The sequence below is a fragment of the Notechis scutatus genome, chromosome 7, assembly GCF_049901735.1.
Source record: "Notechis scutatus isolate UNSWTSFEM ecotype Mainland chromosome 7, rNotScu1.2, whole genome shotgun sequence".
NCBI classification, from domain to species: domain Eukaryota; kingdom Metazoa; phylum Chordata; class Lepidosauria; order Squamata; family Elapidae; genus Notechis; species Notechis scutatus.
This window is the reverse complement of record NC_142015.1, coordinates 15,725,967-15,740,892: the sequence shown is the minus strand read 5'-3', so window position 1 is coordinate 15,740,892 and position 14,926 is coordinate 15,725,967. Positions and strand designations below refer to the sequence as shown.

Genomic DNA, 14,926 nt, shown 5'->3' with positions numbered 1-14,926 from the left:
CCTTTCGCGGCCTCCCTCAGACTCCTTAAATGCCTTCTTCCATTGCAAATTGATATTCTTTGCATGCATGTATCGGGTGCTTTTTGTAAAAAGAAAATCTCAGGGCTCTCTGAAAAACTGTTCCGCCTTTGTTTGGTGTCTCCCCCCCACCCTTTAAACTGTCTTTGGCACCTCCCAATGCTTTGAATCACCCCCCTTTTCTTTCCTTGTAAATGCCTTGAGCTGCTCTTCTGAGATGTCCAAACTGTGAAGCTGCTACCGATACTTTGGGAACTGCCAAGGCATTGATCCTTCTCCTTTAGGATTGCCAGGAATGGGCAGAATGGAGAGAGGGATTAGCCAGGACACATTCTCAGATTACTGAGTTCCCATGGGAAAGGAGGTAAAGCCAAGGGGGTCGCAAAAATGAAGTCCAGGCTCAATTCTCAGCCTTTCTTGATAGAACTGGATAAGACCATAGCCTGGTTTGGGCTGTATTGGGACTAGAGCCCTGGAAGAATCCTGGAGTTGTCCTTCCAGCACATCTGGAGGACTTTTGGTGAATGTTGACTACATCGAGGAAATCCATGTAGGTCAGCGATGATCCAGTGGTTGGATTTGACATAAAGGAGCTTTCAATGTTTTTAAACAAAATAAGGCTCCCTCTCTCCTTTATCCCCCCAACCCATCCCTCAGTTTTTTGTTTTTTGTTTTTAAACCTGATTGGCCTTTAAATGCAAACGTTGCTAAAATGCTGCTGGTCTAACTGGCCCATTTTACAGTCTTTTTTTCCCACCTCTCTTTTGCCCATAGTCCCACCTCAGTTAGTGACCCGTCCACGGGACCAGATTGTGACCCAAGGCCGCACTGTGACCTTCCAGTGTGAGACCAAAGGAAACCCACCACCAGCCGTGTTCTGGCAGAAGGAAGGGAGCCAGGTAAGTTCACGGGTAGACGGGCGTGAGGGAGTGTGCATGCAGCTTGTATTTTGACCCCATCCTCACATCATATTCCACAGGATCATGGGGGGGGGGGGGACACACGGAGTTGTGCAAGCTTCAAAATGCAGTTTAATTGACCCAACTGGATATTTGGGGTGGGGGGAATGAATTAAATCTCCCAGTTAACTAACTCTGCTTCCAGGGTAGTGCAAACTATCTGAAGGTTAAATGCCCCTTCTAATGCCTGTGATCAAGTTGAAATTCTAGGAAGGGTTTATGAAAATGGGTCTCTGTAGACAATGGATTCCTGTTGTTTTTCAGCTTTAATCCCCCTGTGATTACATGGGGTGCAATAAAGGTTCATATAATCTTCTAACCTTATCTGTGGGAGTGCTGATCCTGAAGTACAACTGGAGGAAGAAGAAGAAAAAGGCAGAAAATAGAGTGGGAAATGACATTCTTGCAGTTGCTCTTATGGCAGCTGGGATGACTAAAACTGTGGCCACCACTTAGCCACCCAGAACCTCCCGGTTGTAGGGCTTATTAGATGTATTCCTCACATTTCTCCCTGTGGCTCAAGTTAGCAATCAATTATCTCAGTTCACAATTCCTCTATTGGGAAAACTGGACTGATAAATAACGACTAGCCTAAAGTTATCCAATGAACTTCCATGGCCAAGGATAGACTTTTGTACAGAATTAAGACACAGTACAGGGGGAAAAGTACTAGAGTCAGTTCTTGGCTTAATTTCATATTTGCCCCAATCTCATGCTACCAACAGAGATGGAGTGTCTGAGAGAGAAAGAGAGGATGTGAAAGTGTTATGAATTCCTGCAGGGTAGCAAACTGATCAGATTTCGTCTCTCACTCTACTCTTGGCCAGCATCAATGTGTGAGAGGATGTTCCTGAGGAAGACAGTCCTTAAGCAAAAAACGATTTCTTGTCTTGACTCTAAAGTCAGCAGTAATTTTCCATTACGGGAAGAGCTTGGGTAGTAGCATTAGCTGGGGTTTGCATCTTTATGGAAGTGCAGACATTGAAGATGGTTTTTACATGACCTATGACAGCTGTCCCCAACCTTTCCAGCTTGGCGGCCTAATGTGGGGGGGGGGCATGTGAGTGGCAGACACACATGCTCTAGTTCGAGTTGTGTGAGCAGCGGGTGCAGGCGCACCCTCCACTCGCAAAAATGGAGCTTCGTGTCCGAGCACAGGGTGCCTGTGCTTGCGTGTGAAGCTCCACTTGTGTGACCTGCGGGTGCTTGTATCCATGCTCGAAGCTCCACTTGCACGAATGGAGCTTCACATGCAAGTGCCCTCCACTTGTGCGAATGGAGCTTCACGCATACGTGCTTGCCCATCTCTTCCATGCAGAGGTGGTATTCAGCAGGTTCTGACCAGTTCTGGAGAACCGGTAGCGGACGTTTTGAGTAGTTTGTAGAACTGGCAAATACCACCTCTGACTGGCCCTACCCCCATCTATTCTCTGCCTCCCGAGTCCCAGCTGATTGGCTGGGTCTTCTTTGGTTGCCCTGCACAGGAGAATGGAGCTGGAAAGCAGGTTAGTGGGGTGGGGAGGTAATGGAGATTTTGCAGTAACCTTCCCCTGCCACGCTCACCAAGCCACTCCACGCCCACAGAACTGATAGTAAAAAAATTGAATCCCACCTCTGCTCCAATGGTTTTGAACAGGCTGCAGCCTGGGGGTGGGACCCTTGACCTATGGATTATAGAAGTGTTTTGTAGGCTGAAAAAAAAAGGAATTCTCACAGCAAAAGTACCTACTCTACGTTATAGGATCTTTGTGGTCTAGAATCTCAACTGTCACTAGTGTAAAATAGGGGAAGGTGGGATGGTTTGGGCCAAAACTATTTACCTCCAGTATATCTTGAACCATATTTCGGGACATCCTATAAAATAAGTTACAGAAACCAGCCTTTACCCCAGGACCAGATTAGGCAATACATTACATCACAGTTGTACTTAACATGTATAGTTCACTAACAGAAATTACATCTGCAGTGGATGCTTTTAATTGTACTTGCTGTATTAAACATTGGGAATCGCAAACTCATGTCAATAGACCATGTCGCAACCAGCTGTCTTCTAGTCTACGATCTTGTACTTATTCTTTTTTTAAACGGATTTGAATGTCTTTCTTTTGGCATCCAGATTGTTGACAATAATAATTCAGAGATGTAAACAGCACTGTCTTATGCAGGTGTTTTCCTCATGAATTTGTTTACTGATTCGCAGGTCATCAAGCTATGTACTGCATTAGAAAACAGGGCAAAATGATAATTCAGCTTTTCAAAATATATATTGTTTAGCTATAGGAGCTTAAATGACATCATAATTGTTACTGCAGCCTTTTTATTTTGGTAAAAAGGTGGGGTCACGGTGTTCTTAATTCAGAGACTTTTGTGTGGATTGATACCTCCCAGATTTTAGGTAAAATAACCAAAGGAGAGGATTTGAGAAGAAATCCTTAATAATTCCTAGAATGGCATTGTTTCTTCTGTTGAGCTGCCAACAGGAGCTAAGATTTTGCCTTACAAGCCAAAGCTGCTTGTGTCATCCAGATGTATGGGATGAGACACCTCTTGGGAGACGCAGTCTCTTGGAATGAACAATTGGAGTTTTTAAGATGCCTTTAAATAGCACTGAGCTATTACCGTGTCAATTACTTGCATCCTAAGAGGATCAGTGATAGAAAGGAAGGGGGAAGGCGAAGCGCCCGAGGGGAATCATTTGCTCTAAAGCAAGGGCTGAACTTCATTCAGTGAAGTAGGTGTCAAATTCACAGAATCATAGCATTTTAGCATGTGGGGATCATTCGGTGAGTTCAGAGTTAGAATCCTGACAGAAAACTGATCCCATGGACGCTTTGTCTGCCCCATATGAAGAATGGGTGGGGCTTAGATCTTCTCTAAGTAATGGGAGCAAACACAGTTGGGAAGCCTCATTATTTACTCTTCAGCATACGATCAGAACATGACAGGAGAGAAGCAAACACACACACACAATCTGTGTAATTGTGTACAAAAACTTCTAATGGGGGTACAGCTCATAACCGGATGTCCAATTCAGCTATCCAGGTGATCGCCTCTGGCGTTGTTTTGTGGAGACCATTCTAGGGAACTAGAGAATGCACATCATGGGCAATCTTGCACAATGTTTACTAGTTTGCATATGGCACCACAATCACAACAAGGGGAATCTTTCCATCCCCATTGATACAGGACAGAGGCACTTTTTCCAGCATCACACCTAATTATCTTAAATTTCATCCAGGCAGAGCGAGGCAGGTCAAAATCAGGTGGTTTGGTAGTGGGGTCATTAATGGAAAGCCTCTGAAGGCAGGTCATTTGTCTGGAATATTGTCTAACTTGGCATGTTTAGGACTGTTTGCTCTGGGTAGGCAACAGTGAGTGGAGGAGAATAATAAAGACTGTGTCGCATGCCTAAGCATTGTAGAGCAGGGGTCCCCAACCGCCGGTCCGCGGACCGGTACCGGGCCGCGGAACAAGCCTTACCGGGCCGCTGGTTGCTGGCGCCGCCATCTTTTTTGGTTAAAAAGCGCTTCTGGTGAGCTTTTCCGGGTAGAAAGCTCACGGGCGCTGTTTCGTCATAAAAGATGGCGGCGCCAGCGCTCGGTGAGCTTTTCCGGGTAGAAAGCCATTTCTACCGAAAAAGCTCACCAGAAGCGCTATGCGCGCCATCTTTTATGACTGAACAGCTCCGTGACGCCACCGAAGCGCCTTTTCGTCATAAAAGATGGCGGCGCCCAGTTGACGCTGCACTACCGGGCGCGCCCAGCTGATGTCGGAACCGGGCCGTGGCGTCGAAAAGGTTGGGGATCCCTGTTGTAGAGCACTTGAGACATATTAGGGAGCCATGATTCCCTACCTCAGGAATGAGGCACAGTGAGTCTTAACCTCAAGAACTCTTGTCTCAGTCTTTATGTCTGCAAAGAAGTTGTAAAACATTCCCGTTCCAGTTTGAAACAATCTATACCTCCCTGTAGCTTCCATTCTCAAGAAACTGAGAAGCAATGAGAGCAAGTGAAGATCGTCCAATAGTTTTAGATTTGTTCTAAAACTACTTTTGGAACACAGTACAGTTTGCTGTGTGTCTATGGTTTATTTAAAAGTGATAATTATGGTCTATTGCGGAGAGAGGAAAACGTTGCTGTAGGAATTCAATTTGCAGCAGCCTCCTATAATTCCCAAATAAGAACAGGTCTCAGACAGGGGTGTCCATTGTCAAAAACCAGTTAAAATGCAATTTCTTCAGTACTTCTAGAGATGGTCTTCTCATTTCTTGTGGGTCCCATAATGGTTTCAGTAGAGGGTGGATTAGCATATGAAGGATGTTAAAAGAAAGTTATATTGGAATTCTGTGATCGCTCCATTCCCTCATATGATGTCTTCCTCTTTCTGCTTCTTTGTACAGGTTCTTCTTTTTCCCAGCCAGCCCCCTCAAGCTACTGGCCGCTTTTCTGTAGCTCCAAGTGGCGAGATGACAATTATGGATGTGCAAACCTCGGATTCAGGCTACTACATGTGCCAGGCCATTAGCGTGGCAGGAAGCATCCTTGCCAAAGCTCTTCTGGAAGTGGAAGATGGTAAGTGTAAAGTTGTATTGCTTTCTTTTCTGCCAAAAAGGAGGGACAATGTACATATTGTTCCAGTCCCAGAGAAGCCACAGAAAAGGTCCTCATAACAGAAGTGGAGAGGGCAGCAATTCTTAGAAATTTCTCTATACTCCATATTAAGGATAGAAGGAGCAATCTCGAGGAACTGGGGTTAGATTATTTCCAAAAGTCTCTTGTTAAAGTTTGGTGGCCCAGTTCACACAATAAGCTCTGCAGGAGATCAATGTATTGTGTGAACACCCCAACTCAATTCTAGCAACTAATCATGAAGGGAATAGTTTTGGCACATCCAGAGGAGTTTCAGGCTAAAGTTACTTTCTCTGGTCAACCATATTTCATAAACTGTTTACTGAAGCTGGGGGCAAATCAACATAAAATGTTCTACCATTGGTATATGGCACCTTCAAGATTGGCTAAGATTTATCCAAACTTAAAACCATATTGCTGGAAATGTGGACAACAACAAGGTACGTTCTTTCATTCTTGGTGGTCATGCCCCTAAGCGAAAAAATACTGGAAAGTGATACAAATGTGGTTAGGGGAGTTAATTGGAAGCAACATTGATTTTGTCCCGGAATTATTCCTTTTAGGAATAATAAATATATATATATAATAGAAAGATAAAATATCTTATGTTACATGTATTAACAGCAGCAAGAATTTCCTATGTGCAGTATTGGAAGGAAAAACTCCACATCACCTGAAGGTTTAATAATTAAAAAAATATTCGAATGTGCAGAAATTGATAAATTAACCATGGAATTAAAAAGGAAAATAGATACAGAATACTATGCAATATGGGAAACATGGTATATCTGGATTGACAATAGAAATAAGAAAATAAAATGTAAATAATGTATATAATAGATACAGATGGTATGGAAGTAGTATGTATAGAAAGTATTGGATAGGATACATAAAGGTATAAAAAATGTCACAGTACTGTTTATTAAGAGAAGGAAAACCCAATAAAGGAGGAGGAGGAGGAGGAGGAGGAGGAGGAGGAGGAGGAGGAGGAGGAGGAGAAGAAGAAGAAGAAGAAGAAGAAGAAGAAGAAGAAGAAGAAGAGAAGAAGAAGAAGAAGAGGAGAAGAAGAAGAAGAAGAAGAAGAAGAAGAAGAAGAAGGAGAAGAAGAAGGAAGAAGAAGAAGAAGAAGAAGAAGAAGAAGAAGAAGAAGAAGAAGAAGAAGAAGAAGAAGAAGAAGAAGAAGAAGAAGAAGAAGAAGAAGCTGTTCGATGTTCCCCACCTGCTTGTAAAATAAGAACCATAGGAGAAAGTGACAGAACTTGGGGGTTAAAAAGGGATCAGCCTGGAATACAACCACAAGCAGACTAACCACCCCACCCCTCTCTTGAATTCTGTGGACCCTAATCTAACTTCAAGCAGTTGAGAGGATTTCTGTCTATAGGCTATTTAGCAATACATCAGTTTAATTAGACCTTCATGTGTGGATCTGGTCTTTCGCACCTGACAGGAACGATGAAGCTGTGAAAATGGGAATTCTTTGGGTATTCTGCCCCTGTCTCCTTTATATGCCCCCTTCATAGGAGTGGGTGGGTAGAGAGGAAGGGACATTTTTTCCTTGATTGCCCTTTGCAACAGCTGGCAGTAGTCAGAGAACAGCTGCTTTCCAAACTAAGTGGTTTGCAATCAGGCACTATTGGTGTAGGGGGATACGTCCCTTAACCCAGAGGAGCAGGAGATTTAGTCAACCACATCTACCAAAAACCCAAGTAATTTAGCAATGCTTTGATCCCATTTCTTTTAACTTTCAGCAGGCAGGAAAAGAGTTCCTCCCACCCACCCACCATCCTAAAGAGTTTTGTGCATGTGTCTGTGAGATCAGGAGAGGGGCTGATGGATAAACCATAAATATCACAGATACTTTGTAAATGATCCCCTCAAATGACAAATGAGAAACTGATGCCCTCCAGATGTTTTCAATTTATTTCCCACCATGGCCAAGAGCATGTAATTTCAACCATGTCTGAAGAACTCCAGGTCAGGAAGAAACTAGACGGTGGGCATTTTCTGTCCAATGGGGAGGGGGGGGAAAGCTAGCAGATCTTTCTCTGGTCTTGCAGCTTCTTCCTGGTGGCATTTCATTTTCATGGGCAGCAGGGAATTGTTAATGTTTTCTCCCCAAACCCCAGAAGGATTTTTCTTCCGCCTCCCTCCTTCGGCTTTCTGCAGTTAATTTTATATGGGGAGGGTTTCCTTGGCAATGTTCGGATGCCAGAAAAAACAAGCTGGTCTGGATCAGAGAACCTCTCACTTTTATTGCTAGAAATAAAACTACCGGAAAGAAAGAAGGGGAGGGGGAAGAGAGAGATAAGAGCTGAATAGGCAGGTTTCTTTCTCTCATTGCTGCCTCTGAAAATTGCTGGGTTTTTTTTTCCAGAGCTGCTCTCATAACCCTATTTTGGCTGCCCACCTTATAGCAGGTTGCACATTGTCTAAGCCAAAGGAGTCACTAGTAAAATATCAAATTACAAGCCTTCTTCATAGAGGAGGAAGAGAGGCACCTCCATAGTTATGTTTGCAAGTAGCACCAAGTGTTCAGAAACAACAGTCTAAATCAGTGTTTCTCAACTTTAGTGATTTAAAGAGAATTCAACTCCCAGAATTCCCCAGTCAGCAGGATATTTAAAAAAACATTGAGACTCTAGAAAGAGTGTAGAGAAGAGCAACAAAGCTGATTAGGAGACTGGAGGCTAAAACATATGGTGGTTGCAGGAACTGGGCATGGCTAGTTTAATGAAGAGAAGGACTAGTAGTGCTCCAATATTTGAGGTGCTGAGACCCAGAAGAGGAGTCAGCCTATTCTCCAAAGCACTAGAAGGCAGGACAAGGACAATAGAAGGATAGAAACTAATCAAGGACCACCTAGAATTAAGGAGAACTTTCCTGACAGTGAGAACAATTAACCAGTGGAACAGCTTGCTTCCAGAAGTTGTGGATTCTCCATCACTGAAGGTTTTTTAAGAAGACCTTGGACAGCTATTTGTCTGAAATGTGTAAGGTTTCCTGCTTGAGCAGTGGATTGGACTTGAAAACCTCCAAGGTCTTCTTCCAACTCTGTTATTCTGTTAGCTTAAAGTTAATAAGTGTCAGCTGCAAATAACCAGGAATATTTATAGAGTTCAAAGCACAGAAGAATTTATTATTGATACCTATACACAAGAATCTAGTCAACTAATGGTCAAAGCTAAATTGGTGCTAGATAAGGGTCAACAGAATTCGGGGGTGGGGGTGTGTGTGAGGCTGGACTTTGGACTCTTGTGGCAATGTAATGATTCCAAACTGATGACACATTTAACCCTACCTTCCAACTTAGCTTGCTCTATTCCTACAGTAAAGTTCAGAAACACTGGTCTAAATCATATGAAGGCTAGGCAACAAAGCTTCAAGGTATCATTAGATTCCATCCCAGCCATTGTCAATCTTGAGAATTCCAGAAGCTCACAATGCTGTTTCTAGAACATCTGGCTCTGGCTCTTGCAGGAGGATGTTAGGCATTGTATCATGGCCCCAAGACTCTGTTGCTCCAGCTAATACCCACTTTATCCATTCCAGCTGCAAACAAGCTTGGCTGAGTTATTACCTTGTAGAACTAATGATCTGGAAATCAAAGGTTTTGCACTCTTCTCTAGGGCTTTCCTCTCTATACCCATTCTTTACCCTGATTAGAGGCCTCCTCTGCCCCCGCCCCCTTTTTTTTTTAAATGGCAACACCTGACCCATTGGTGGTGGACAATTGGAAGAGATTAAGAAGACAAAGGAGTTTGTAACCTGAAATCCTCATTTAGTTGCAGAATCACCAGCTGGGTTTCTAAGGCAACAGAAAGAGGCATATTCTTCCTAAACTGCTCTAGCACACTGGGCAGGAGATGGGGCTCTTTTGTGTCACTTGTTTAAAAAAAAAATTACACAAAGCAATACTTTCTTTTTTTAAAAAAGAAGAAGAAGAAGAAGAGTTGAGTGCCCAGAGTCTACTAGGGAGGCATTAGCGAGTCAGCTGAGCCTAAGAGCCAATTGGCTCCCGTACCTTCCTCTACCTCTAGCGTGTGGAGCTCAAGGCTTCAGAATCTGGGCTCCTGCAACGTCTTGCTGATTGCACCCATGCATGTCACTAAAGACATCACACAGTTTCTCTCCTGCGTGGGAGATTTGGCAGGGCAGCTGGGGTGGAGAGGGAGGAAGAACCAACGATCAACCCCCTTCATGCACAACGGGTGCATGTCCCTCATGCTCAAAGCTTGGCAGGTGCAACAGATGTGTCCGTCTGAAGCCAGCTCCTTTGCCATGATTGATTTTTCGGCCCCCTTCCTTCTTCGCCTTGTGCACACTTTCACTGCTGACTGTTACTGGGAAATTCAATTGTGTGTGAACTTTTCATTGCCCTTTGTCTGTTTGCTATTTCCCAGTCGATGGAGAGTAATTAGGGCTGTAAATAATGGGCAGAGCAGGTAGCTCGCTGGGCTGATGGAGTTTGGCCACTTCTTTGGTTGAGCATCTGGGGAATAGAAAGATGCCTCTTTCAGGAAACTGGCACGATAACCTAACACTGATGCTTTTTTTTTTTTTTTTGCCTCTGACAATTTGCTGCTAAGAAGGGCAGTAGATCAAGCAAGCTGTTTATGTATAGGAGCAGAGGTTGGTGATATTTTCAAGCTCCAGGTACCATCATGCAGTTGGTTTCTCCCCCAACTTAGCTGAAATCTCACAAGAGTCAGTGTGGTTAGTGGTTAAGACACCAGGAAGCGTGGGTCTGTGAGTTCTAGTTCTACCTTAGGTATGAAAGACAGCTGGGTGATTTGGGGCCAATCACCAGGAGACAGCGAGTTCTAGCCCTGCCTTAAGCATGAAAGCTAGATAGGTGACTTGTAGCCAATCATTCTCTCTCAGCTGTACTCACCTCACAGAGTGGTTGTTGCCACCTTGAGTTATTTGTAAAAATAAGAAAGGTAAGATACAAATAAATAATAATATGCTTGCCAGAATTTGCATGATTAAAATCATTGTCCTCCAGATCTCATGTAAGAAAGTCATAATCACCTAAGACTCAACAATCTCAGAAGATTTCAGCTTTTCAATTATTTTTGAGGGAAATGCTGTGGGGAATTTTAGAATACAGTGTGCAACCTAACACCAAGTAGAAGGATGTTGTCCTACTTCAGTCAAAATTAAGACTTCAGACGTATAAATATTTACTCATCTTTGCAATTTAAGAAATCACCAGATATGTGGGGGCAAAACCTGCTTAATCTAGTCTTTTTATGTTTTCTTTAGTGGCAGGAAATCAAAGCTAAGCCTACCTCTTAATTGTGGGCATTAATCACAGTGACAGCCAAGTATGAGGACAGCCACATCAAAAGGGGGCATTTGCTTTTGAACTTTCCCCTTCACAAAATTACTTTCCAGCCCACAGTGGAATGAAAGTGGGCCTGAATGAGAATCACTTTATCTGTCCAGGAAATATTTGGCTCAGATCCAAAGGCGAATGATATCCAGTTTCATGCATTTTGTAAGCCACCTTAGCGATCCTTTAGGGAGCAATAGATGATTTTTAAGTACAGAGAATAACTAATTATGATATGATCTGGGTTTGCAGGCTGTCTGCTGATCTGAAAACTCTAGGCGTTCCTTGACTAGTTGATCATTTTTTTTTTAAAAAAAAGCTTCCTATACAGACCAATACACATTTTTCAAATCACCCTGAAAAATATGAGTAAAATTAAAAAGAGCCATTCCCTTAGAAACGCTTCTGAAACACTGCTTCTAAAACTTTAGGGCACCAAATGTAATAGCATTTATTTTTCTGCTACTTTTTAGGTAGACATGGTGCTTTTATAAAGGGAAACTTAAAACAACATAAGGAATTCCAAGAGCATTAACCCAAAGGCACACGAAATCCTGGACTAGTCAGATTTCTAGAAGATGGAGGAGAGAACAGATTGTCCTCTGCTTCTCCAAAATTTCCCATTAGCATTAGGATAAAGCAAGCAGGACACCACCAGCGCACTAAAAGAGCATTATCAGCAGGCTGGGAGAAGCCCCAAACCTGGCAGTTTAACGGGGGATGGAGAAAAAATCTGAGATGGAGCTGGGAAAGGAATCCTAGGGTATCTCAGTAGGAGCTGAATGTGCTTAGCAGCCATAGAAAACACGCTTGAGGGGGCGGGAATGGGAAGTCAGGAAGGGTTGATACGGAACATTGTATTGTGGATGGGTGGATGAAAGTCTAAATGTGTTCTTTCCACATGGCTGCCTTTTATTTCTTGATCCCATTGCCTTTTGCTTCTCCACTCCTGCAGTCCAGCTCTCTTTAGAAAACCCCATCGCTTCCTTTTACTTCCAGCAAATGTTTGTGTCAGTATGCTGACCGAAAGAAGTGGGATAATATTTCAGCTTCGATTAATGGCTGTTTCTCTGAGGACAGAGGTGCTCTTATAATCCTTCAAGTAACCCCTTCCTGCCCACCCACAGTTCTCTTTCCCCTCTTCTCCCTCTGCTCATACGCTTCAGTTTTGAGTTCAATAAGGTAGTTATTTAGTGTCATTGCTCATACTGTCAGAGCAAGCGCCCTCCAGCGCAACTGATCAATCAGATTGATCCACCATAAAATTGGCACTGACACCGAGTGCTTGGAGAAGAACGAAAGACTTCTCAACTAAGGCATGGGTTGCTGATTTGGATAGCCCAGTTGCTGGCTTATTTTACACCTTATAAAAAAATTCTTTTGTTTCTAAATATGTATTTGACGAAATTGGTTGGAACTGTATTGGTTGGATATATGCGAGAAAGGCCTTCGTCTTGCAGTGGATAGACAATGGCTAGAATAATGAAACCGTGCTGGATCAGTTCTGCCATTGACACCAATTCAATTGGTGATGACCTCTGTCAGTGGTTGGGTTAATACCTCAAGCGAAGTCATGACCTGTTTTAATCATGCCATATTGAACAAACTGTAGTGGGAGGTTCACACATCATCCTGAGCTATAAACCATGGTTTATGATCCACAGTGGCTGAGAACATACTAAGCCAAAGCTATGACTTGACATAAGGTGTGAACCAGAAGTGGTATTCAGCAGGTTCTGACCAGTTCTGGAGGACCACCGGTAGCAGACATTTTGAGTAGTTCGGAGAACTAGCCAATACCACATCTGACTGGCTCCATGCCCATCTATTCTCTGCCTCCCAAGTCCCAGCTGATTGGCTGGGTCTTCTTTTGTTGCCCTGCACAGGAGAACGGAGCTGGAAAGCAGGTTAGTGGGGTGGGGAGGGAATGGAGATTTTACAGTATCCTTCCCACCAAGCCATGCCATGCCCACCAAGCCACGCCCACAGAACCGGTAGTAAGAAATTTGGAATCCCACCACTGGTGTGAACCTAGTTAATAAATGAAGAAATTCCGTGGAGAGAGTGGGCAGAGAAGAAAAAGCATGATCATGACTAATAGCTTCTTCCCATTTAAACAATGAGCAGCACATAGCTGTGGTCTAGAATACTTTATCTGAGAGCTTGTGAGGACAAGCTTCCCTGACACCAAGAAAGGACCGTGGTTAAAGGAAAGAGCAAACCTAACAGATATGGGTAATCACAGGATTATCCTGACTTTAGACATAGAGACCAGCACCATTAGACACAACTTAACTCCTAGACCTCAAGCAGAACCTTTCTCAGTCTTACCTGGAGATGCAATACATTGAAAGTACAATTTTGTTTGCGTGCAAAACGTGCTCTTCCACCAAGCTATTCCCACCCCCCAAACACAGATCTGAAGATGACTAACGAGGGGTATTAATTTACTTATAGCACTAGAAGAGCTGAGTTGTGGATGATAGCAGATTGTGTATCATCCATTGAAGATAATAGCATAATGTAGTGGTTGTTATGCCCTTGTTGAAGTCTGATTCTGAGGGAGAGATTGAGGAGCTGACAGGGAGTGGGAGTGTGGCTCCGGTGGCTGTGGAAGAAACGGGGGAAGGGAACAGTCCTGCTGGGCATTCAGAGGAAGACCCAGGCCCATCCCCTCTTCATCCTAGGGCAGGGGTGGGCAAACTACGGCCCGGGGGCCACATCCGGCCCATTGGTCTGTCCAATGCGGCCCGCCCCTGAAAAAAATCACTGCCATTGGTCTGTCCAATCCGGCCTGCCCCTGAAAAAAAATCGCTGGGTGTGGCGTATTGCCCTGTGCCGCATGGCCCCCAAAGCTGCAAAACAGTGCGGAGCGCTCTCGGGAGTAGGAAAGAAAAGAACTTTGCAAAGGCCTTGGCTGGGAGTTCGAAATCACCTTCGAGTGCGACCTCTCCGAAGGTGAGTCCCCGCCGATCCCCTTTTTTTCCGGGGCTTCCAGGCTTAAACTTTGCAAAGGCAAAGCTTGCAGGCTGGAGCGTCTTCCCGCCGAGGAGCGGGAAAGGTTCCACCTGGCGGGCGGGGCGGGCTGCTTGGAGCCACCTAAAGCTAGGCCGCTGCTGGTGGAGCCTTGCCCTGCCTTGGTGCCCGTTCCCGGCTCGGTGGTCCTGCTCGCGCGGCACTTTAAAAGCCTGCTCCCAGCACCCGAGCAACTTCCCAGCAACTTTCAGCTTCGTTTTAACTCGCGGGCGCCAGGCATGATATTCCGCTCTGAAAAAAAAAATTGGGGCGGCCAAAAGAGACCCCCGCTGCGCGCCGGGAATGCCCGCTGCTTTCCTCGCTGGGGCCGGGCGGCGGCGTGTTGCACGGAGGCTGGTCTGTGGCTGGCCCAGCTCCCTTTCCTGCCGCTCAGCGGCCTCCGCTCGCACCGCCCGGGCTCCACTCAGGTTTCCAGCTGGGGCTGTCAGGAGTTGCTACCGCCAGCGCAGCTCCACGCGGCTCCAGTCCCGCGTTGCCTCGGGAAGGAAAGGCAAAACCAGGAGCCGCTGCTGCCGTTGCAAAGCACCGCCGCGGCTCTTCCTTTTGCCTTTCCTTCCTGAGGCAACGCGGACTGGAGCGCCGAGCGCGCGCCAGCAACTCCTGACTTGGGGCCTCCGAGGGGAGGAAGGAGGAGAAGAAGGGGTGGGGGAAAGGAGGGGCGATTCCCAAAAATCGGAATTCGATTTTAATCGGAAGAATATCATGCCTGGGCGCTCAGGCCTGGCCCCGAGCCGTGCGGCGGAGGGAAGCCCGGCGGGCAGGCAGGCAGGCGGGCTGCTTGGAGGAGGCGACCCAGCGGCGCTCCGGGCTTCCCTACGCCGTGCGGCTCAGGGCGGCGCGAGCGCCGCGAGTTAAAACGAAGCCGAAAGTTGCTGGGAAGTTGCTCGATTCCGGGCTTCCAGGCTTAAACTTTGCTCGGGCAGCACTTTAAAAGCCTGCTCCCAGCACCC

At 45.3% G+C, this 14,926-nt stretch overlaps 1 protein-coding gene across 1 annotated transcript in view; it reads left to right on the top strand.

The window, feature by feature from the left end:
• Positions 1 to 14,926, top strand: part of ROBO3 (roundabout guidance receptor 3) — a 192,380-nt gene that overhangs the window by 134,506 nt on the left and 42,948 nt on the right. Inside the window, exons 8-9 of the mRNA XM_026671417.2 lie at positions 793 to 917; positions 5,377 to 5,548. Coding sequence (XP_026527202.2) covers positions 793 to 917; positions 5,377 to 5,548 — 297 coding nt within the window. The remainder of the gene's footprint in view (positions 1 to 792; positions 918 to 5,376; positions 5,549 to 14,926) is intronic.